This window comes from Tauraco erythrolophus, chromosome 1 (assembly GCF_009769465.1).
Source record: "Tauraco erythrolophus isolate bTauEry1 chromosome 1, bTauEry1.pri, whole genome shotgun sequence".
NCBI classification, from domain to species: Eukaryota; Metazoa; Chordata; class Aves; order Musophagiformes; family Musophagidae; genus Tauraco; species Tauraco erythrolophus.
In genome coordinates, this window is record NC_141465.1 from 12,279,356 (window position 1) to 12,305,072 (window position 25,717).

Genomic DNA, 25,717 nt, shown 5'->3' on the forward strand with positions numbered 1-25,717 from the left:
ATAGATAATATAGATCACGTTCTGTTATTACAAACACTGCTAAATACATAATTTAAACTTAGCCACAAAAAGGAATCCAGATTCCCAGCAATACCTGATGAAGCCAAAGGAGTAAGAAACTCCTCATCAGAAGGGATAAGCCAGTTGCTGAAGATTTATATTACAGGGAAGTACAAATCAGGATTAGTCATATATTATACATATCTCTGATTCTTGGAAGAAGAAAGAAAAACAAAACCAAACCAAATTTTATAAAACAATGTTTTCTCTGTAGCAGTCCATGAGCACTCCTTGGCAAGTTTTGACCGGGAAGTCGTCCAAGGCATTGCTAGGATTTTGGTCTTTCCCATCAGTATAGCTTAGTTTTCTGGATGTCCTATAGAAATGACACAAAATTACTATGCTTGCTGAAACTCTGACAAACAGAATGAAATGAAAACAAATTGCCAAAGCAAGACATCTGAACATCTTGACTGTGAACAGCAGCAGGACTACTTGTCTGCAGTCCTGCGTGCTTTCAGCTGGAGAGGAAACTTCTCATCCTATGTCATTTTAATGTCTCAGTAATACTACTACATTAACTTAAATTGTATAAATACTTATTAAACTTCGAGATGTAGTCTTTAAATGTATTCACAGACGGCTAAAAAAGAAAGATACAAGTCAGAATACAATTATTTCCTTGCATATTACTTAAGATATGGCATAATTTTTTTAACATCTATTTTAAACTATTTTGGTTTACATCTGACAAGTATAGCTGCAGGACAGCATTCACACAGAACTGAAGAAAAGTTTAACAGTTATGAGCATTTCTTTTTCTGAAATCTCTCTTTCATAATCATCTTCTAGATAAAGGCTATCAAGTTCCAGACAGGAAGACAATATTCCTTTGCTTTCCACAACTATTCATTGCAACATACAGCATTGTGCTACACGGCTTCAGCATAAAACTTCTGAGGGCTCTGAAGCCGTTAGAGAAGAGCAGCTTCAGTCCTAGGAGAACCATAGAAGGCTAAGAGAATATCACACCACAGGCCTAAGGACTTGCCAGCTGACGGTCCGTTTTGGCTACAAATCAGCAAACATGTATTAGTGTAATCACGGAACAAAGAAATAGATTTTATTCCAGATGGCTTGGCAAGAAAGCACTCCGTGAAATCCTGATTTCCTACTCTTTCTCAAACTTTTCTACTTACAAACATTAAGTAAAGGAAAATCTTTTCCTTTAGAACAATTTCTAATCCCATAGGGAGGACTATTTTGGATGGAGTCAGGAAAAAAGTGAGAAAAAACAGGGAATCCAAGAATTGAGCAAAAAATATACTCAGCTAAGCAGACATACTCAACATCACAGAAACATCCTTGTATACTCATCCAATCTTCCATTATATCAAAAATAATACGAATACCTTCTTTATCAATATTGTTACATATTTCCAATACAAGCCTCTAAGTTTTAATTCCATCTTTGCTTAAACTGAAACTTTTTTCCAGTTAAGTTCTCCATACAAGTAGTGTAAAAACGCATTCAGGCTTCCTTTGACATTTTAATTTGAAAATTGTCAGAGAATTTCTGTATCAGTTGTATGATCATCTCAAGCATAGTGAAAATATTTCTTTACTGGGTTTAGGAAGGCAGTTTATCTCTTGGTGCCAAATTAGACTTTTTGGTAAAAAAGTATGTAAAAAACTTTTTGGAAAATAAAATGAGAAACTGTTTAGAGAACTTTTTAATCCTGCTGCCTATCAAATTAGTTTGCAATTAAAAATCCAAGAGATCTGAAACTTGAGAATCCTTTAAAAGTCACATATTTTCTAAGAATAGCAGATGTAGTAGGCCAGTATCCAGGGAGACAGAAAGAGCATTTTTGTTCCAGAGATGTAAATACACTGCCAATGGTGACAACAGCAGGAGGAAAGGATCTCGGATATCTCCCAGACAGAGCCACTGCTTGTTTACACTGAGTCAAAATGAGGTAACTACGTCCAACTGCACAGAAGCTAACTTTTCAAAGTCCTTTTAAATGGCAATACACTGTACTCTCCACAGCCTAAGGATCTGAGAAGACTTATTACTTAAACTTGTGTTCACTGGCCATTCATGCCAGAGTCTGGCCAGTTTTGTCCACAGGCGCTTGCCTCCCAGTGTTCAAGTCTGCAGATTTGATTAGCTTGGGCTCTCCCAACCATCCATGCTGATTTTCATTCTAGAAGTATCCATATAAGCAACCAACGAACCTTTAATATAGATTAATAATCTTTAATATAGATTATAGCAAGAATTTCTTTTGAAATTTCCTTTCTCAAAAAGCATTTACCTTTGGTGATGCTTCTGTTCATTTCCAGGACAGCTGTAATTCTTCAATGCCCTAGGCCAACCATAGTGGGCATTTGCAATCCCAGATTCTGGTGATGAAAAAAAGTAGTATGAAAAGGGTAAGAACGATGCTGAGTAGCATGGACACTATAGTATACTGTTAAAGTACTAGCCTAGTAAGACATTGGTAATACTTTACTGGCATACTTCAATGAGAAAATTTCCTTATGAAAATATTCTAATGTAAAAGGTTACGGCAAATCTTCATTTCGAGTATGTTTTATACGCTGAATTTATTTAAGTATAAGCTTTTTTTTTTTTTCCAAAACACTCATAATTTATCACCATTAGAAAAACGTAGAAGAAACTGTTGATACCAAGAAAAACGTAATACAAAGTATTAATTGAAATTTGAGGAAGGTAAAATAAGACAGATGGGATAAGTCCACCTTGAATAATCAAATTCTTTACAATTAATCAGTAATGAAAATGCAACAAGGCAAGAACCATGCAGAAAGTGCTTTTCTGTCATTCTGTGATTTCTTCTGCCATTTTCTTCTTGCATACCAGTTGACAATATTTCAGACAACTTTCTTCAGTATTTTCCTTTACATGTTAGTTATCTTGATGACAAGGTTCATAAAAATAAAATATGGAAAATAAACATTGGTGATTTTACTTAGCAGTAAAAAAGTTCAGGTTATGTTATAAACATGCTTTAACCAAAATCAGAGGAAACTAAGATTAGCATCTAAAATCTTAAACTTTTTTTTTTTAAAATAATAAAATTCTACTGTCCTGAATTGGCAAAAGTTTTTTGATCCAGATTATTAATGTAATTCACCTAAGCAAGTGACAGCAGCCATGCAACAACTCAACTGCAAGTTTTTGTAAAGCTGAATAACCAAATGCTTTTGTTTGGATTCTTCAAGTGTAGGATTAACAAATTATAGATCTTCAGCTGAACACTTAGATCAGAAGGTAAAAGCAATAGCAAACAAAATAAAATAAGGAAGAGAGAAAACTAGTGGATAGTAAGCAATGCTATAGTATGAAAAGCTTCTTAAATAGCTGTTAACATGCAATTCAGGAAACGCTTTTCTGTACAGATTTCTTAAAGGAGTACTTAAACATACCCCATTAATACTGAGGAAGAAGAGCTGTCACCTTGACAGTGGTCTATTGAGATTTGTAGATTTACCATTTGAAGAAGTGCTTGTGATTGCTAAAGTAGTAATTCATGAAGTCTCTGAAACTAACCTTGCAGGGAAGTACCAGGAATACCAAGAAAAGGTTTATCTGAAGAAGCACGAAAGTCAAAGTGCTGAAAATAAAGCATCAACAGATTACACCAATGGAAAACTCACATACTATTTCACAGCTTTCCTCAGAAGAAATGACTGGGAACCTGGAAATAAAGGCCTGATTTAATATTTAAATTAACAAGTCTAATGATTCCGATGGAACCTAGTAAAGTTTAATTTGTTTGCCTCAACTGGTCCATCTATAAAATGAATCATTTTAGAAGGACAACCCTTTAATTAACAGAGTCACTGTTTGAGATTTTCACTAGTGACACAGTCTATTAAAATGTAACAAACTTTTTAACTGAACTTTTTATAACAATTTTCAAGGTTATTAAATATAGTGAGCTTCCTCACATGATCCAGGAGATCTGATAAAACTTAGATTTTGGCAAATAAAAATCTCCCAAACCCTAAATCTGTAAATCGACCAAACAGCACCAGAAGTATGCCGTCAATAGGTTAAACAGCTTCCAGCTCTAATCCATTTTTAAGCCCTTCTCCAAACACTAGCAAAGAGTGTACAATCATTTTTTTTTTTTTTTCACAAGATCCTTAAGTACCTGATTCTGACTGTTGTGACGGTCAAAAAAGCTGGGGTTACTGTCATTGTGTCTGCTCAAAAAATCCATGCCAACTGGCTGAAGATTAACATTTTTTCTATGAGAAATCGGTTGATGGTTTGTTGAAGAAAAATAACGTTCTGGTATGTTTTTCAGTCGCTTTACTGGTGAACAAAGATGATCATTGTGAGAATTTCCTAGTCTTTTAACTCTGTGAATTGCAGATGAAGTTCTAACAGGTGAGTTAACAAGAGCATTTACAGTTTCAGACATCTGTATTTCTTCGTATTTCCTTAAATTCAAAGCTCTCTGAAACCCAGGAAGTTGTGGAACAGTCTCACTACACAATTGCTCGTAGATCCTGTCAAATTCTCTATCGTACTGTGTTTGAGACCTCACAGAATCACTTAAATTTCTCTTCACTAATATTCCTTTCTCTTCAAGGTTCTGTGAATTCGAAAGAGGCCTTGTCAATGTCAAAGGCCTTTGGATTTCTTTGGAACACAATTTGTGGTAGAGTTTTTCAAATGCATCTTCGCATTTCTGGGGCATCTGTGAAGAACTCTGCTTCATAGACAATGAAGAAAATGAGTGTTTGCGCTGTAAAGAAATTTGTCTTTCAGAAATCATTTTTTCAGGATTTATAAGCAAAGTATTTGATGCTCTTGCAATTGAACAGTTTGTGACAGGTGTAAAAGTGTTACTATTGCCATAGGAACTGCAAGTAGCTGAACACAACTCTGAGGTATCACCACAACGAAAGTTAAGTTTTTGAGTTTTACTCTCCTTTACCAGATTAAGCGCTGCTGACCCTGAACTGGTAGTAGATGTTATAAAATGGTATTCCAAGGGACAATTGTAAGGTAATTTTTCACTTTCTCTGCATTTTAAATTCTTCAGTGAAACAGTTGTCTGTAACTCATCTTCAAGCAGAAATGTCTCTCCCATTCTAGTTATAACATCAGGAAAAACAGTCTGTTTGGAGACTTTCTGGCCTTTTCCAGATACCAAATGATGTTCTAAGCTTGAGTCAGAGTAGTCCATTTTGATTTCACTTGTATTGATGTGAGAATAAGGTACTAGACCAGATGAATTATTAATGGAACACTCGTCATCACAAAGTTCTCTGTTCTCATTTCCAAAAGTTTGATTCTGGATGTCTTCACTTCTCCTGCGTACGCTGAGTAGTGCTTGCTTCAGTTTAAGAGGTCTGAACCCTCTTATTTTGTCTATGGTGACATTGAGCTTCAGTCTTCTAGAACGCCATCTTTTGTGCCTTAAGTGTCCAAACATGTATTTTAATTCGTTTCTCCTAGATTGCTTTGTCATGAGTCTTGTAAGTATCTCTACCATCGCTGGATACAAGTCTGCAAGAGTTACACTGCTCCAGGAGCATTCCTCATCTGCAGATTGGTATTCTTCCAACATACTATCATAGAAAGTTTTATTCAGTTCTGCAGAAGGTCGATGTCTGGGTATGGTCATTGCAGTTGGTGAAATGGGAACACCAAAAAATTGTAACTGCAGAGGTCTGGATGAAGAACACTCACTTGACAACTCAGCTCTCTTCCTGCAAACAGCTGCTTGGTTGCCTATAAAAAAAATTTAAAAAAAAAATCACAGAACAAAACCAGAAGAAAAAAACCCAAACCTATTAGGACACTTCTAGTAAGGTATGACATGATTTAGAAACAGTTGCACGTGGTACAGATGTCTTACTGTAATAGCATACCTTCATTAAGCTTTTTTTCCAGGCTAAATGGATGATTAACATACAATCCATTAGGAATTTTGGAATTAGGAATATGTTTTTTCCCAACTATAATGAATTAACAGACTATAGAAGACAAAAATAAAACATGTTGGAAAAAAAAGGATTTTAAAATAGCTTAAAATATAGATATAAATTTATTTTCATTGTAGAGGCAGACTGCTGTGCTCTTTGTGGTTTCTGACCAGGAGGAACAGCCTTATCCTACAGGTTTTTTAGTTTATTTCCATATTATTCGAAAGCTTTGTACTTGGCCTAGTACCAGTGCAGCTTTGCTTGTCACAAAGCACGATGAAGATAATGATTTTTGTAGTTGCTAGGCTTGAAATATTTACACCAAAATTCTATCTTAGGTTTGCATTAAGCCTGGAGTGCTTCTGAAGAAAGAGAGTTTACTAGTGAAGTACCACTTTGAGTACCAGTCACCAGCAGACCCAAAGCCATTCTTTACATTTCTTGAATTTAAAATAAGCAGAACCAAAAAATTATGCTTTCATTTAATTGAGCTTAATACTGCTGAATTTTGTAACCATGCATTTTTTTCCCCTGGGGCTATGTAAGAAAAGGGGTTTTTATGTATACAAGTTATTTATTTTCTATTTCTCAAACATATTTTGCCATAAGCAAAACCCTAACGTCTTCAAGAATCCAGTTTGCTGAACTTTTCTGTTGCATAAATACTGTCTGTGTTTTCAATAAATTATGTATTTATATCTAATAAATTTTAATAACAACACATTTTGTAACTAACATATTTGACCAACACTCAAAAGATTTAGTTGTACCAATCAGTTCTTGCACCGGCGAAGCCAAATGAAGACCTTCCGATGAATTTTGAGGTGCTAACTGAAAAACAAACAAAGAAAAAAAGACATACAATCTAATGTCGTGAAATTTTTGCATGTTAAAAGTAACATCAAAACATTATTTGTGACTCTTCCTACTCTCTCCTTACTATACTAGGTCCTGTACAGAGTTATAGTCCTAAGGGGCTTAGTAAATTTCAGACAAGGAAGAAAAATTCTAGTCTAAGACTTCAGTAATAATTTTTTAAGATTTATCAGTTTAATCTTGCAACATCTACATTATGTATCATATTTTAATCCCTTTCCCAAATATGAGAATTTGTACATGAATATATATACACCTGGAAAATCTATTAATCTTCTGCAACTCCAGTAGGAAACAGAAGTCGTACCATGTAACATAACACTTTGCCCTCAATTCGCCTCATCCCTAAAACCAAAATAAAGCCAAAATTCATTCTTTCTCTACAAATCTCAAATTTAGGCTTTTAAGAAAACTACTGAAGTGAGGATCAACTTGCACATCAGGGTTCAATGAACAAAGTATAAAAGAAAAAAAAAAATTTGGATAGCATCTGCTCCATTTCTTACAAATCATTGCTGTCAGACCTGAGATACCGCGATATGTATGTAGACAGCAAGCAGGAGAGGAACAACGATGGAACAGCAGAGAAGTTGTATTAGAATTCATCGTACTGCACAGTTACAGAGTTCTTATTTTATTCTAATTAGCTAATAACTTCTGAACAACAGGAGAAATACGTTACCGTAATCCACTTGGGAATTTTTCTAGCATAATCTTGTACTATCACATCCACTTGAACTTTTCCTTTCTCTTGAATTTTCCCATCATCTACATACGAATTCTTAGAGGAGAAAAAAGAAAAGAATTCATTAAAACACACAGTAGTTATTGACACGGACAAACTCAAACTTATTACTTAAATTTGTTTCAAACTAGTGTTATTCAGATGAGGATATCCAAGCAGCAGAAACTTATTTTTAATGTACACACATTTTATGTGCAAAAAAAAAAAATCACGAGAAGGAATTGTATGTGAAGACATACAAAAAGATATAATTAGATAGTTAATTGATGCAGGGAAAAGCACGCACCGCCTCAGAAGACCCACTGATAAAAACGCTGGTAATTATGGCTGCAAATCTTCACATGTATTATTAACATCCCATGAATTCACATACAAATTGAGGTCTGCTCTGTAGCACCCCTCTAGGTACAATGCAAAAGCATTTGGTGATGAAAGGCAAATGTTTTTCACTAGTGAAGCTCTCACTTTCTGAAGCAGTTTGTATTAGCTATTGTTGGGGACATGACAATGCCTAGTGAGGAAGGAAAATTACATTTTTAGTAATTGTATTTGAGCAAGCAGAACGCAGCACTGGAATGGCTGCGCACACACAAAGTGTGTGTTATACTTTTCTTTGTCAATGTACCTAACTCTGGGTAGTCCCAATACACATAGTTTAGTCTGGGAAACAACAGCAGAAGATTCCAGATTGCATTTGTTATGGTAGCCATTATTTCAGGTTTACTTTTTTTTTTTTAAGTCATGTTACCTGTTTATGTTAGACTATCAGGTGAACAACCATTTTTTTATAAGTGTTTTCACTTTGTGATTCATCTGGTCATTCTTTTTCATATTACAATAGCCTTTCTCAAGGTTGTCTGGCTTTTCCTGGTATACTAATAATACCAAGAGATAGCATTACTTCATATTGGACTTCATGCCATCATTTATTGAACCTCTCTTTCTCTACACTTACTAAAAACACGCACTAAGATGCAGACTACATTGAGTCTTCTGCTGACAGGGCATCAACTCATCAGGCACGTGTAAGCTATTCAAACAGTTCAATCATTTCTGTTGAACACAAAAGCGTTTAATCACGTTAGGCACCAGAAGTTTTTACCTGGAAGTGAATGTCTTCAAATTTTCTTCTTACTGAAACTACATCGGCATCATTTTCTTCATCTACAATTTGAAGATAAATACTAAATAAAATCTAGTTGAACTCAAAACCAAAATGGAAGCATTTTTAAACACACACCCTATAACTTTTTGACTAAACTGGTTTCATTTTAGCAAACAGTTTTCTACACTAAAACTTTTTATCTGTATTACATTTCCATTTCAAGTCCAATTGAAAAATATGGTTTATAGGTTCATAAATTAGTTGAGGGGAACAAAGAAGAGTGAAGATAACTTGTTTGTAACCAGTTCTTCAGGATTTATGCTAATTATTTCAGAGAATAAAATATTTTCAAAGCACTGCTCTGCAAGATTCACTACTCATTAATGTATTGTTCCTGCTTATTTCCCCACTATGTTCCTAAATATTCCAACAAAGACAGCAAGGACCTTCTACCATGCTTCCTTTTTTTGGTTTCTTATTGACAAGACTGCCTTAGAACCGTCAAGGCGAGAAATCAGACAGACTTGAGAATATTAAAAAGCAAGTCCAAATCTTCCAACTCAATTATAAGTATTCTATGGATATTTTTGTGAATGAAACACAACAAAACATTATTGGTTTTTTTTTTTTGCTAGATGTAGCCAGACTTTCCAACTCATCATTAGCTAGAGCCTCAGTCATTCATGATCATAAAACATTGCGACTGCGTTGTAAGCCCTGATTTCTGAATTTCCCTGGGTGTTATGTGTTTGTCCCATGATCACATTCACTGCAGGGAGGGAAAGAGTAGAGGAGAATAACCCTGAAAAGGAAAATAATGAGTGAAAACAAAATCTTGGTTATGATACCTAGCACATCACTGCCTTTTCATCGTATTCTTAAATTACTAAAACTAGAATGAAAATATTTTCCAGCTAATCCCCTCTTCCTTTTTTGTTCCCTGTTGGTGCGATCATCACCTAAAGCTCTGTGGACAGCTGCTGCTGTAGAGCTAGGCTAAAGATACATATGAAAGAAACACTATCGTTGTGGGAAACAACACAGTTTTGCATCTTCCAGTGAAAAGGTTGAGCAATCAAAGTTGGTTTTGACAGTCCACCTGACCCCAGTAGAACTATTTTCTCAGAACTCAAACCCATACCTGTCAGATTATCAAAGTTTCTTCCCACCTGACTAATGGAAGACAAAGTTGTGGTCACTTTATCCACAGGAAATCAGTTACTAAGCATCAAAAGTGGAGGAAACAGTAAGAACATTAATGTTTTAATCTGGAAAAGTTTCAGCCTTCGGTTTCTGTTGTAACACCTGATATTCTCTTTCTGCCATACAGTCTTCTTCCTGCAGTAAAACTGGGCACAAATTGGCAGACCACTCCCCCTAAATGGTGACTGAGATGACTAGACTACTACAAAAATGGGAGATTCTTGAGATAAAGGTAACAACTCCAGTGTCCAGAACAGTTGACTCCATCGCACCAATTACAAATTACTAGAAAATAGCTTGCATCATAGAATGATTTGATCTGTATACAAGTTGAATACTCTTCTAGGTGTGAAACCTCACAAAAAGGGTAATTTTAGTGTGTCTTCAATGTATTGTCAATCATACTCCATATCACTGGTGCACTAATTACTAGCAGAGGACAATGGCACAGCACAGAATGGAAAAAAAGTGAAGCATCTTCTTCAGAGAACCTTCATGTGTTTTTAAGGGCCAAAAGGGAAATTCAGGAACACCTTTGTTCCTCAAGTACAGAAGAGAGGAAAAATGAAAACTCCTACCTTTCTCTCTGAAAATTTGACCTATAATACAGGAAGTTATTTCACTGGAGATGCACTCAATACACTACCATTACCTAAAAACCGTATCTTACTAACATGTTGATCTTTTAAATAAGGGAGTTACCGTAAATTTTAAGTTTTGACTTTGATGTGATCTAAACTTAAATACACTTAGATAAATGTACAATTCAGATTGAACTTTCCCCTTTCTCTCCAAATAAATTCATTTTTCTGTGATACTATTCTAATAGATGGTAAGAAATTATTCAGATATCACTACACTTTGCTGTGCTACTTCCTCTAAACGTGAAGAAGGTAGCCCTAATAATTTTCCCTATTAAGGGCAGACCAATACTTGCAGTTACAGGTGAGAACTGTTTTACTTTATTTGTACCTGCTGTTGACAGGCTTTGCATTCTTTTGAAACAAAAATACTGTATAATACCTGGAAGAAACACTGCCTTCACTGAGAAGTGTGAAGCATTCTGTATGAATACTGAAGGTGGGAAAAAACTGTCAAAACTGAAGTTTTAGCTAAAGCAGCTAAAGATACATTTTTTTCTTAACAGTTAGCGTGCCCTATTGCTAATCTTTCGTATATTTAAAAAACACTCCCCAAACCAAAACACCTAGGTGAATTCCATTTTTATGTGAGGAATCCAACCCCACATCTCTAAGAAGCTAATTTCTAGGTCCTACTGTATTTGGGGATAGCTGGGACTCACCAAGGCTGCTATAAATCCTCTACAGCCACTTCCTAGAACGTTCACAAGAGAAGGAGAAGGAGTGGATAGTTGTATTATTGTACACTGCTACGAAGATACCAGAGTCTGAACTGCATCACTCATTTATCTCGTAAATGCAAAAGGCAAAGGACACCTGCAGAAGCTAAGCTACGGATGCCTCCAAAATTCGTTTCCTGTATTTCCTTGCGCAAGTTGAGAATAAACAAAGTCACATTTTCTAAATTAGCAGAAATGATTTGATCATTCAAATAGATATTTGAAATTATCCTCTCAAATGACAGGAGGACAAACTTCAAACTGCTGTTTCCTGTTCTCCCTCAACAGAGAGGTAATCATCTGCCTTGGAGAGTTATGCATATGAAGTACCTAATTGATACCGGAGTATTTAAACAATAGCTAACTAGATTTTGCTGCAACTGCTCTTTTAATCATTAAATGCTGGTTACCACCCAGCCACAGTTTAACTTATGCAAAATAGTAAGTTTTTATATGCACAAGCATCAAAAGATCTTGAGCAATACAAGTTTTAAGTATTTCAAAACCTCTGTATTTTCAAAAATTCAAAGATTGTTACCACTAATTAATAAAATCAAACAATTATTTGGGAATACAAGGTCAAAATCATCCCAAACTCTTTAGACAGGCCACAAGACTGATGCTGAAACTGTTACAAACACTACTGAAGACATAATGTTGCTTCTGAATGCAATATCCATGTTTACCAGACCACTAGAATTTAATGTATATGTTCTAATTAGTACAACTTCTATTGCCACTTACGCCAAAGTTTTGATTTCACTGTTCCTTTCTTTATGAAGAAAAGGCAACTGAACATATTGACATACATTGACTTCCCAATGTCAGGGATTCAGGACCGAGATTTTAAAGAGGAATAAGGATACTGATTTCATAAGTACTACCAGTAACTCAGACTCCTGTTATTCCTATTGTTTACTTTCTGAAAGGGTACAGAACACATAGTAAAAATAATTTTATACGATTAGAAAATTATGAAACAGTTGTTTGCTATCTTCTTCAAAAAGTTAAAAAAAAAGGTAGCAAAAAGTAAATTGAAAAACCCACCTATGTCAGACGCATTCACAGCAGAGTTCTCAGGAGATTCCTTAAAAGCACAAGAAAGGAATTTTAGGACCTGGTAGCATAAGCTATATTAACTAGTCTGTAGAATTTTCTGCTCTCAAGACTTGCTTAACTGTTTCTGGGGGAGAGGAGTGGTGGTGAAACAAATCCAGTTGTATTCCACAAACTACTTCCAAATGACACCATCTTTATTAACAATTCAGTACACAAATTTGATTCACATCAGATTACTCAACGGGGAAAACTATTTTCTTCCCAGCCCTTCTATATTTGAACAAATGCAAGGAGAAGCTATTATATAACAAGAGCAAAAAAAAGTTAACAGATGAATTCTCATCACCAAATCTTTATCAGTATGTATTGGGGATTTTCTCTGTGTTCTAATGTACAGGGAAACTTTTGTTTAACTGCCCACTTTAAACAATTCTTAATTGCTTACTTCAAACAGCCTATATATAATATTTCAAATAGTTTTTCTGCTCTCTTTTGTAGTCTTGATAGTTGCATTAAAAGCTCATTTATATGGATAAGGAGCCTTTTCTAGATGTTTAAAATCTACATCTGACATCACATTCTTCAGAATTTCTTTTAAAAAAGTCTAAATCTATTCTGACCAGTTCAACCACAAAATTAGTGTATTGTGGGTTGAAATGACACCAATAAATTGAGACAATCCTAACTACCATCTGTGTAGAACAAATAATTAGTAGGAGTGACCAGTGAGATGGCCCATATCACTCTTCAAACGCTGAACATTTTCTCCTTAAGACAAGGAGTCAAAAGAAGTTATTCTGAACAACCACAGATTTTACAAATAGTAATTTAAAAAGTTAGACACCCATGTTGTCTAACAAAAAAGACACTTGATGGTTTAAAACTATTTTTCAACTGCTCTATCTGCCTTTAAATAAACTTAAAAGAAGAGTAGAACTCAGCTGAAATCCATGGCTGATATCATGGCTGTTATTTGATACCCCAAATATCACAATAGGAGGGAAGATATGTAATTATATAAAATTAAGAGCATACGTAGTAAGAATTAAAAAAAAAAAAAAGGAAAAATGCATGAATCCACCATCACAAAATGTATTAAAGGACCACATATAGAAGTCCAGAACTTGAATTCGTCACCATCTCAAAAGCACAGAACTTATCGGGGAAGAAACAGTCACAGGAATTCTACTAGATGATCAACATTATCCAGAACATGAAAATTTTAATTTTACACAAACAGGTACCTGGTAAGTAAACACGTATCTTTCCTAAAATAATGCAACTACATGTGGGGAACTACATGAGGGGAAATATAAAGCAATTGTTTAATAAGATTCATTGCAGTTCTTCACACTTAAGGTAAGAACTGCAGCAAAACATTTTAAGCTCTCAATTTTTCAGAAGTACTTATTTAAGGAGAATAAAATGATTCGATTCAGCAATTAATAGGTCTTTAAAATCTAATGTTACAGCTCTGGTACAGGACTACTTGCTCATCAGTCATTTCTTAGCTTTTGATTACATAAATAGGTTTTCTCAAAGAGGCTTTATAAAAGTACATGCAATGCGGTGCCCATACCTGATGTATTGTTGAATGTTCTTCTTCATAATCACTGGTCTGTTGCTTTGACACATCTTATCATGCATGGGAGGAAAAAAAAGACATTTCTGTTTCAATTTGGTATGTCACAGATCAATGTTATACCTGAAAACCCATAAATTCTTCATTTGTATATACTCTTTCTTACTTTGAAAAATACTTAACACAAACATTTAACAAATGGAGAACATGGATAGGACTCAAACAAAGAGTACACAAACAAGAGAAAAACATTCTAGTCAAATATGGCAGGCTAATTCTGACCAGAGATATGCATCTACCATATTACATGTTTGCTTCTTAACCCAGAAAGCACCACAGAACATGAAGTTTGACCCTTTATCAGGTGGTACCACTTATAGAAAAGGAAGACAACTGCAAACATGTTGTGCAGTTTTCTTTGCATATGTTGAAAAGAATAATTAAAAAAAAAAAAGACTACCTACTCCTGAAGCCTGAGGGTAGAGCTCCAAACGTCTATTGGATCTTTTTAATGATTTTTGGCAAGAGGTCTTCCAAAACTGCTACGCCTGTCTTCCCATAAAATTTGTGGGTTTTTTTTTACCCCCATTTATTTCATAAGAAGCAGAAGAAATATAAAGAGTACAAGAGCTGTCTAGTTTAGCAGTTCTCCCCTTTTTACATTTCAATCTATACTTTGTTAGCTCTCGCAGCTCAAACAGATTTAAATAAAACCCAAAACATATTAGACACACAGAGAAGTAGCTATCTTCAAATAAATGTGACTTCCACATGAGCTTATTTCACAACTAGCCTCTAAACCAGATACTGCTGCTATTAAAATTACTCAGACCGAACACTGTTTTGATATCGCTGAAAAAAGTTACAGTTCTAATCATTGCCTTGTCAGATTAAAAAAGGTATCTGTAACAAGCTACAACCTCTCAAGTCTGTATTCAGTGCATATGATTATGATGTGTAAAAATTATTGCTTAAATCTATTGTTACTACTGCATAAATTACAGAAATTTAATCTTTCCTGAAAAAGATCTGTATCTCCAAACATATGACTCTGTTGCTACTAAAGCTGTAGTGGGACTTCTCAGGATTGGATACATGTGACAGACTTTAATAAAAATACTACATGTGCTTTAGCAGGGATTTTAGCCTACTCAAGACAGTCATTAAACAAGTTTGCTTATTGCAGAATTTGTTGTCCTTGCTTTTTTCTGCATTTCTGATTCCAGATAAACTGATGTCAAATATCACAAGCAATTTACTTTTTTTTTTTTGGAAAGTGGTGAGAAAACTTCTCTCATACCTAACTTAGGCACAAACGTATTATTTACTCCTATAAACACTTCATATTATTTAATAGTGCCAAGCATACATCTAAAGATTTCCAGTTTTCAAAAGGTTTAAAGCATATGGAAAGGAACCTAGATAGCTCATCTATTCCTTTTTCTATTTTAAAGCAGGAACAACTACACCTAACTTGCCTCTAGGAAAAGTCTAACTGATTCTTAAGAGCAACTCCATAATCTCTAAAAAACGTATTTCAGGACTTCCCTATGTCTACCTTTGGAAAGCTTTTCTAATATTTAACCTAGAGGCTCTCTTTTGCTGATATTTCCCCCTCGCTCCATCCAAGTCCTATCACCAGTGGCTTTTGCAATTCTTTTTTCTTTTTCTGACTCACTCCAGCTAGTCAAACTACTATCAAATACAAAACAAAGTACTCCACCACAAGTTTTATCACTGTTGAACAGTGCAGAAAACCTGCTCTGTGTGCTTTACGTACGAGGCACCTATGTGTATCTTCTGGCACAGCGTGGGCTGTTTTCACAACAGTAATATTGTCTCTTCCTGCAATTGATTTTTCCTACGTAAAGCTTTTACTTGGAACTTCTCTGCATGACATTACACGAAGTTTAAGTTTTAGCCCCAGTTTGTCAGACCACCTTTCACAGTGGCCATCCCTCCTTGGGACCATCTGCAAGTCAATTAAGGGCATCGTCTCTTTTACTATTTACTCAATGAAAGTATAAACTAGCAATTTGCGCAGGACAAGTCCCGGAAAAAATCCCTCATGCTTCCATTCAGTTTGGGCACAGACCATTGATAACAATTCTAAGCACGGTTTCCCAGTCAGTAGGAAACCAGGTTATAAAACCACTCTCATAGAAAGTTAATGAAGCGTATTATATAACTAGAAGGCTTCAGCTTGTAACCTTCTCAGGAAATTTATGTTCACTATTTTGCAAAAAACTTCAGCAATGCTTCCTTTCAAATACATTAACAAGGCATTTTTTTTAGAATTTTCCAAACATTTCTGGATTGGGAACACAGTAAATCAGAATAATGCAGTAATGTCCCACTGAAATCCCTTACTGAGCAAGATCTATGAAACACCACAGAGGATGTTTTGTTTCAAAAAAAATTCTCAAGGAAAGAAAGAACTTTCAGGGGCTAATATATGACAGAAATATTGCTCCTCTGGGAGACTGAAATTTAACATACTTGGTCCTCCCATGCTGAGAACTGCCATATATTAGAAAAAAAACAAAATCCAACAAAAAAAAACCCAACACAAAACATTCAAAGGATTGTCATTTTATGCAGTAAAACTTCATAGGGATACTGGATATTCTACCCAAATAGTAAAAATGGATTCTAGAAAAAAATCAGAATTGCAAGTTGGAAAAAACAACACAAGTTATTAATTAACCCCTTCCCTTGGAATATAAGTATTTGGCTCTTATAAAGATACTTCAGATGTTCGCACTTAATAGCACAGAGCTTTATGTATCCTAATTGAAAACACGTATCAGGTCTTCCAAAGAGTATAGAACAAGAATAGGAAAATTCATTGGATGTTAGCTTTAATAATCCATAGCCTGAGGAAGCTTTTTGGTTTTGTTGTTGAGTCGGGGCTTTTTGGGTGTTTTTCAGTTGGTGGTGGGGTGGGTAGGTTTTTGGGTTTTTTTTTAAAAAAAGGGAGATACCAACTACAACCAACCAGTTGAAACGCTTACTCCATGTACTTCTGTGTTTCAAATAAAAAAAGTCAGTGCAAGATATGATTTGCTTAAATTGAACAAAATCCACGAGATCGCATCTTTTATAGCATATATAAATACAATTCTGTAAAAGTGGCTTTTTCCTTATAATAAAAACTGTTAACACTAGTCCTATTCTCTCACCTTCAAAGTTTAGTTAAATATTTACTCTCTAGGATAACTTAAAACATAACTAAATACTAAAGACATTACTCAAGTTGTATTAAAAGTTGGAAAAAATATGTCATCTATCAACTTTCCTGCTTTTCTACCTTATCTATAATGCAGTACACTAAATATAAAATTAATTAGATCAAGCCTTTGCAGCATTAAAGAAACTCCAAGTAAATTCCTTCAATAAGAACTTCTAAGGAAGTCAGACCTTAGGTCAAAACGCAAAGATTAACAAAAAATTACTTCTAAAAGACTTCAAATATTGTATCTTTAAAAAAAAGTAACTCCTAGATGCTCTTTCTGAGTTTTAAGGCAGATTGTAACCAGTCATTTTTTGTACTATTTAGACCCATCAGTATACATTTTCTAAAACTTAGAGGCAAAGGTCTGGACCATCTGAATCTTTTTTTCTCAGACTCTTATTTCCCAGTGCAACATTTTAATTTCATAGGTTGATTAAAAGTCTATACCTGAACTCCGTATGGCCAAATTTTTTGGTAGTATTGTAAAGAGAGATACACTAGATTGTGTTTCGTCCTCAGATATTCAGCATAAAAGTTTCTCAGATTAATGGCGTAAAACAAGCAACGCCAAAAAAGCTACCTCAAAATCTTAAGGAAATAAAGCCCAACATACCTTTGCTGTACTACACAGCATGATTTCCCCCCATCATTTATGCTAGTAAGAACATGTATTTTATTGGAACATCTGGTTCCTTTTCAGAACAAAGGGAGATGTACGACATCTGAAGATTTTCTCAAACTAGTATCACAATTACACTTCAATGTTCAGTCTTGATTTGACTTCCATCATGATACTTGATCTCTAATGAAACAACTGTACACTACTTTTTCCTGCAGGCAGCCTGATCCATTCAGTATACAGAATATTTTGATAAATTTTTGATAGTTCATCACGTCTTCATGAGATTCTTTTAACACACATTTTTTAATACGCCTACTTATCTAGTTATTTTCAAAAAGCTAGCAACTTCCAGATTTCTCCATTTGTACACCCACATAAGTCAGGGTTGGAATTTTTTTATGTTCAGTGAACATCTGAAAAAAACCCAACAAAAATAACAAAAAAGCTGTCTGTTTAATTGATAAGGGGAGATTATTTTAATCAACTTGCAATGATAGTAACATCAATTATAATGTATTTACCCATTTTAAACATTTTAAGCTACACTTCGGAATCCTTATGAACCTAAGTATTGCAGTTTTTTGGGTGGTTCCCCCCACAAAACCACTGAGTATCCTACAGAGTTTGGCATAAAACCCGGATGTCTTCTATTAAGTCAAGACTCTTTGGATAAGATAATTTATAACACTTCTTTTTTCAGACACTTTACCTGCTTTCGATTGACTTCTTCTATTACGCTGCAATTAGAAATAGGAAAAAAAAAACCACGTCAGAAAAATCTTAGAATTGTTATTCTAAGTTATTTGAACTGATGCTTTTATTTACTTTGGTATATCTCACAACTAGGCATTTCCTAAATAATCATTCAGCTTTCTTCAGGTTTCCCATCGCCTGACCAGGAAAGCCACAAATACATGGTAAAACTTACCCGATCATTCACTTCTTGCCATACTGTTGCTGTTAAAATCACTACAAGAACTCAAGCTGTAGCTAACTTGGCCCACATCTGAGGCTGACAGAGAATTCCTCTTACAGTCCTCAACAGATTTAGTCTAAAGTTGTGCAGCGATGCTTAGTAGATGATGCACCAGGTATTACCAGGAGTGGAAAAGGAAAGGGAAATATAGTCCCTTTTCTGCCTCCATTAAATCCACTCTTGTTCCCCAAGACTGCATCTCACTCCTCATCCTCTCACTCTATGAGGTTCAGAACAGCTTCTGTGTTAACTACCAAGCACACTACACAACTTAGCTTTTTAGACAGGTATTAGGAATGTATCAGGAAGGTGACTTTTGACAGTTACATGAGAAACACTGAGATTTTGATGAAATTCACTGTTCCAGTTCAGGAAATAGAAAAAGAAGCAACTGCTTGTTTAATATATATAATCAAAATAAAAAAATATAGATCATATGCCCACAAGAGTAACGGCTTTAGCCTGACAAAGACACTGAGTGTGAGACTGGTGGATGAGAAGCTCAACATGAGCCGGCAATGTGCGCTGGCAGCCCAGAAAGTCAACCGTATCCTGGGCCGTATCAAAAGGAGCGTGGCCAGCAGGTCGAGGGAAGTGATTCTGCCCCTCTACTCAGCTCTCGTGAGACCTCACCTGGAATACTGTGTTCAGCTCTGGAGTCCCCAACACAAGAAGGACATGGAACTACTGGAGCGAGTCCAGAGGAGGGCCACAAAGATGATCCAAGGGCTGGAGCACCTCTGCTATGAAGACAGGCTGAGAGAGTTGGGGCTGTTCAGCCTGGAGAAGAGAAGGCTCCGGGGTGATCTTATAGCAGCTTTCCAGTACCTAAAGGGGGCCTACAGGAAAGCTGGAGAGGGACTTTTGACAAGGGCGTGTAGTGATAGGACAAGGGGCAATGGATTTAAACTGAAAGAGGGCAGATTTAGGTTAGATATAAGAAAGAAATTCTTTACATTGAGGGTGGTGAGGTACTGGAACAGGTTGCCTAGAGAAGTTGTGGATGCCCCATCCCTGGAAGTGTTCAAGGTCAGGTTGGATGAGGCTTTGGGCAACCTGGTGTAGTGGAGGATTTCCCTGCCCATGGCAGGGGGGTTGGAACTGGATGATCTTTGAGGTCCCTTCCAACCCTAACCATTCTATGATTCCAAAGATACTTTAATTACTCTAGCATTATTTTATAGAAAAAAAAATCTAAAGGTTAAACCAGTAAGACTTTCAGAAATTAAAACTGGTTACTTGAACCAAGATGAATTGATTCAATGCATGTTAACTTCAATGGCAATATTCTGATGAGACCTAAAAGTACATATGCCCATCAGACAGCATTTTTCAAAAAAATACATTTTTCCAGGTTTACCAGTGGTACTAATGACTGGTAAATGGTCAATTAGTTTAGTCTATCTTATCTGAGAGTCTTAACCGATCTATCCTAAACCACTATTTTAAAGCAGATGCTGACTTCATTTTTAGTCTCTCTTGTAAATATTATATGGCATAGCAAGATTAGAATGTGTTCCTTTATATGACATATTTTTTTAAAAAAAGAAATATTGCTACATTTTGACTGCATAGTAGGACCATATTACTAGATACCTTAAGTACTTCCTTCTTCCATTTTTTAAGCTTCTTCGTTGACACTTCCGCCCATTGTTTTGGTCCTAGAAATAAAAAGAGATATCAATATAAATACAGCTTTTTTATAACACTATCTACACCAAGAATCATTCTAACAAACATACATCTGCAAAGAACATATTAAAGAGTAACAAAACATTATCAAATACGAACAGTCTCCAATAAAATTGCTGAAACAAAAACTTACAGGAAAACAAACCCAGAGAATATTATAATTTCAAGTTAACTGAGAAGTCAGTCAAAAAAAGAGTATCACATACTGAGTCTAGCAACACTAAGCTAAAATCCAAAGAGCATTACAGCCCCAGATGCCACACAGAGAGGGAAATAAGCAAATTATTTTATTTTTTAAATTTTATTTAATGTATGGAGACTACATGGTATCTGAGGTTACTTCAAGCCATGATTAAGGCTTTTAATATGGATTGAGACCCATATTAATTCCATACTGAATAGAGGTTACTAAACAAAAAGCATAACGAAGCCTTTACAAATCCAAGACTGTATTACAGTGCTGTATGCCTGTTTCCTACCTCTTCCTCTCTTGATGGACAGTGAAAGCCTTTAAAAAGTAAATCATATTTGGTGCAACCATTACACTGGGCTTGACACTGTGGGAGTACTTCATGTGTATGCCACGTTCTTCTTTATGAGAACTGATAACGGCCATTTATGTATCATAATCCTCACTTCAGTGATGATAAAAACTGGCAGGACCTTTCATTTCCCAGTAAAGTCTCCAAGAGAATAAACCACAAGTCCCACTAGAACCCTGAGCAATGTTTTTTAGAACAATAGTTTTATTTTTTCACAATAAGCTCTCCATAAGCATTACCAACTCTATAATGGATCAACAGTTACAGCGAAACACTGGACAAACATGACATGGCATAATGTGGTACGGATTTACGCTAACTGCATGAACGTTCAATGAAGAGCTAAACAGACAACCTACCCAGTCCACCCTGACATCCTACACAACAGAAATTTATCAGAGTAGCCTTCAAAATACTAAGCGGAGATGAAACTACACAATCCATTCGTGCGTATCAGCTTCCTGCTCGTACCTCCGTTCCTCTGTTTCCCCTCAGTCTTCTCCATTTTGATTCTTCCTCTTACAAGACATCCAAATATTAACCATTGTTATCCTGAACTTTGCTATTAACTCTTTTCTGTTGTCTAAAATAAAGCATGCAACGGACTAAAACGGTGCATGTAAATAAACTCTCCAGATATTATACGTGTATATCAAAGTTTACACGCAAATTGACAAACCTAAGTGGACAAAATTAAATATCTGTTGCAATCAGAATCATAGAATTAAATGGTATATAACTGCCAACAATTGCATGCTTCTGTAAGTCTAAATATACAGCACGTAAATATTGAAGCTTTAAGAAGTTCTTACCTTCGGGTGTATCATATGTGAGAGTTTCCATGGAAATAACTAAATCATCTTCAAAAGGGTGATTATACTAAATAAAAAGGATTATTCAATATTAGAATAAATGATTAAAACAGTGTTTTTAAAATGTATTTTAAGTATTGTTTTTATGCAATTTTGTTTTGACCAAAACGTGAAATTATCAGTATATTGTTTTATTTGCTGAAGTCAGTGATCTGGAAATACTAATTCCTAGAGAAAACATATTTTAAGCATGTATGTACGACGTTCAATTTCAAGGCATAAGCCTGTCACTGGCAAAACGGAGCTTCAGAGAGTTTGCAAAAGTAGTTAAGCTCCTCTATTACAGTTTCTTCTGAATGTCCTCTGTAGTAATTGGAAGCAGCCACTTAGTATACATCTACAGCTGATCACATATAAAAATATCCGATCTAATGCTAGATGAGAAAAACGTTCCAGAACCAGATGTTACCTGGACATTAGCACAAAACATTTCTCTGAACAGTAAAGCTGACATCTCTGAATAAATACATGCATATCTGGCCAGAGTTGTACAGTTCTCATATCTTTAACACGAAACAGCTCTAAAGTAAGAATGGGTCGTGGAGGCAGTCTCCCACGTCTTCCTGTGGTTTCATTGAAAATACCTCATCTAACAGTAGCCAATTTGGGTTAAGGGCACTATAAAGACAACTCAGACTTAAAGCCACTTACTTAATACTGGCCATCCCAGATTTAAGTTTTATGGGCGCATTCGAGGAGCGAGTTCTTTACTAGCTCACTCAGGCCAAGCCACAGGAGTGCGTGGCTCAGCACAAACTGCAAAGCTGCGCGAGGCCCTGGCTGACAGCTGCTTTCGGCAGCCAGGAAAAACGGGAGTTCGTGACACCTCCGGTAATTAATCGGCCAAGAGAGTTCAGCGCCGGTTACCGCAAATAAGCGCACAGAAAGAACATCGAACCTGCCGGAACTGGCACACCCGGACCTAGAGGTGGTCAGGAGGCAGGAGGCGAGCAGGCAGCCCTGCCACAGCCTGAAGCGAGGCGGGCAGCGGGCCGCGCTGCCCGGCAGCCTGCCAGAGGGGGTCGGAGGGCCGCGCCAGGGCGGCCGGGCCCGGCCGAGCCACGCCACACGCCATTTCGGCGAGGAACCGTAAGCGGGCTGCGCTCCAGAGACAGGCAGGGCGGCGGCAGCCTGGAGACCCCGCGGGGCGCGGCCGCGCAAGTGACACCTTCCCCGCCGCCCCCTCGCCCGCCTCAGGAAGGGGACGGGAGCCCCCGTCAGCGGCCGGGACGGCGCGCGAGGGCTCACCCGCTCCAAGATACTGTTGATGGAGGCCACGAAGCGGGCGTTGCTCTGCCGCAGCCTCTCGTCCAGGTCCAGGTCCCGGTCCATGACGCGAGGGCCGCTCTCCTCCGCAGCGCCGGCAGCCCCGCACGCACCGCGGCCCCGACCACCGCCCAACGCTTCCACTCCGCCCCACGCCAATTCAAACTGCGCGCCACCCCGCCCACCGCCCGCCCCGCTTCCCACCTCTGATTGGGTCTTGCTCACGTCAGTTCGGGTGCCGCAGCCCGTTCGAGTGTGCAGCGCTGACGCTTTCTCATTCTGACTGGCTGCTGGCGCTGCCGAGCGCCCACCCCCTTCTCACAGTCAACCCGCCTCAAAGTCCTCCCATTGGCTACGGGGCTCGCTGCTGGTCGGGGGTTGAAGGCGGTGCAAAGTCTCTGTTCTACCTAGCAACAGTGGCCCACTGTGAGCTCCCATTGGCTGCTGGCCAGCTACCGGAGTCGCCCGCCGACCTATGTGCTTGCGCGTTCCGGTGGCGGCAGCGGGCGTGGTGCTGCTTCTCACCCGCCGGTTCCGCCCGCCCGCTCGCTCGCCGGCTGCGGCCGGGAGCCGCGTCCTGCCTTCGGGCGGCGGCTGCGCTTCTCCGGGTGTGCCCTCCGTCGGGTCGGGCACTGTGTTGTCAGGCTGCTGAATTGAACGCGGCGGCCCGGGGGCCCCGCGGGTAGCCGCTGCGAAGGGCCCGGCGACGCTCTGCTTGTCCCGCAGGGTGCTGCCCTGGCGTCGGCAAAAAGCCAAAATTTAAAAAATAATATGAGCCACTTCGTGTGAAATAGACGCGAGCTCCTTGGGGCTGCAGGCCCTGCCGTTCCCCGCCGGGGAGCGGTGCAGGCCGGGGGACGCTAGGCAAAGCTATACAGAACATAACCTTCCTGCCGGAGGCAGCAGAAGCCGTCCGAGCAGGAAGGACTGGAGAGTTTGATGCTAAATGGCCGCCAAAGTCATGCCCCTTCCAGTCATTTTCCAGCTGGTCCTGTAGGGTTGCTGGCCTGTGGCCACTGAGGAGGGGGCTGGACCTGGTACCTCCGAAATTGTTAACGTGCCCACCAGCACCGATATTTCTGATACGATCTCATTCCTCTCCCATATTCTTCAAGCAACTATTGCTTTGCTACAAATAAAGATTTAAAAAAACCCAACAAAATGCTATAAAGTTCCCTGGAACCTCCCATTATAAAAATGTTTGCCATTCTGCTAACATAAAGAAAGACATAGATGTGTTTTTCATAATGGCTTCTTGTCTAAAGCTGATTTGTATTTATCTACTTACTGTTTTATGAGTTCTGTTTTAATAAATCTTATTTTTTAAATGGCAGAACTAGAGAAAAATACATTGTTTCATCCATTTTTAAGCATTCTTACTATTACGTGGTTGTTAAAGCCTCCATAGCTGACCAGTTCTGCATTAAGACCTTACCCTTTTTTTGAGGTACAGTTTTTCTGTACCACTGCATGAACCCCTGTGCTCAGTGATTAAATCAGGTATGTGTGTGAGCAAGCTGGGTGCAAGAGTAGGTGTTGATTTTGGTCAGCAGGAAGAGAAAGGACGAGTGTGGTAACTCAAAGCCGACAAACTGGATCCCATCCCTACGTTTGTCACTCTCCTCTCACTGGGATGAATGCAGGACAAATCCTCTGAAAACCAGAGTCTCACTGATGATCACCTGACTGTGTATTCTTTATTTCCTTGATGCCCACCTGAGAGTGGATTTGCGGAAGCTCTCAGCACTTTTTCGTGCTATTGACTTTGATGAAAGCTATGCTTTGAATATATAAAAGCTTATATAAACTTCCTAAGATTTTTTAAAAAGTGTAAATACTCTGAATAAATCAGATTCTGTGTATCTCAGATTGAATTGATAAAATCGATGGGCACTCAGTAGTTTGAACCAAGTGCCTATAGTCTTTCCTTTGGGTAAAAGAGGAATAATACTACTACTTTTACTCCCCTAAATAGCGGAAGAATAAATTCTGTGAGATTTCCAACATGGTTGTTGTGGGTTAGGCTGAACCCCCCCCCCCCCACACACACACAGCCGGTCACTCACCCTTCCCCACCCCCAGGAATGAGGGAGAGAATTAAAGGATAAATGGGAAACCCGTGGGTTGAGATAAGAACAATTTAATACAGATGATTTAATACACAGGGTAGATGCTCACCACCCCCTTGTATGCGAAGCCCGTCTTGTCCCGAAGCTGCAATCCCGGACGAACGCGAGGCCCCGAAATAGAGAGGGGCAGAGAGAGGGAGAGAGATAGTACTCCGAGAGTGGGAGTACTGGGAGAGAGAGAAAAAGAAAGAAAAACAATAGAGCAAAAGCGCAGCAAGCGCAAAAGAGCAAAAGCGGCGAAAGAGCCAAAGCGCAAAAGCCCTTCTTTCCAGCTGACCCTCACTTTTATACTGGGCATGACGCTGCATGATATGGAATACTAATTGGCCAGTTTGGCCCTCAATCTTAAGTTCCACCACAAATCACAAGGGGAATCATGTCCCCCTTGTCCCAGCTATGCTCCCCCCTTATCCTGACGTGTTTCTGCGCACCGGCACACTGAAAAGTCCTTGCAGTCTCAAACATCAACTTGCTATCAGC

The 25,717-nt window shown here is 37.8% G+C and overlaps 1 protein-coding gene across 1 annotated transcript; it reads right to left on the reverse strand.

Moving 5' to 3' along the window:
• Positions 1 to 249: 249 nt before the first annotated feature.
• On the reverse strand, positions 250 to 23,174 carry HJURP (Holliday junction recognition protein). Its single transcript, XM_086626866.1, has 12 exons — positions 23,091 to 23,174; positions 21,783 to 21,849; positions 20,305 to 20,397; positions 13,901 to 13,956; positions 12,310 to 12,349; positions 8,697 to 8,758; positions 7,532 to 7,630; positions 6,744 to 6,804; positions 4,188 to 5,779; positions 3,581 to 3,644; positions 2,322 to 2,409; positions 250 to 376 (listed from the first exon to the last, which is right to left on the reverse strand). The coding sequence occupies exons 1-12, from the start codon at positions 23,172 to 23,174 to the stop codon at positions 250 to 252; spliced, it is 2,433 nt and encodes an 810-aa protein (XP_086482992.1).
• Between the last annotated feature and the right edge of the window lie 2,543 nt (positions 23,175 to 25,717).

Coding starts and splice junctions, on each gene's coding strand:
- HJURP (XM_086626866.1), bottom strand. CDS start 23,174: ATGGACCGGGACCTGGACCTGGACGAGAGGCTGCGGCAGAGCAACGCC. Junction 20,398..21,782: donor CACATATGATACACCCGAAG/GTAAGAACTTCT, acceptor TTTTATTTCTAG/GACCAAAACAATGGGCGGAA. Junction 377..2,321: donor GAACAGAAGCATCACCAAAG/GTAAATGCTTTT, acceptor TCATTTCTATAG/GACATCCAGAAAACTAAGCT.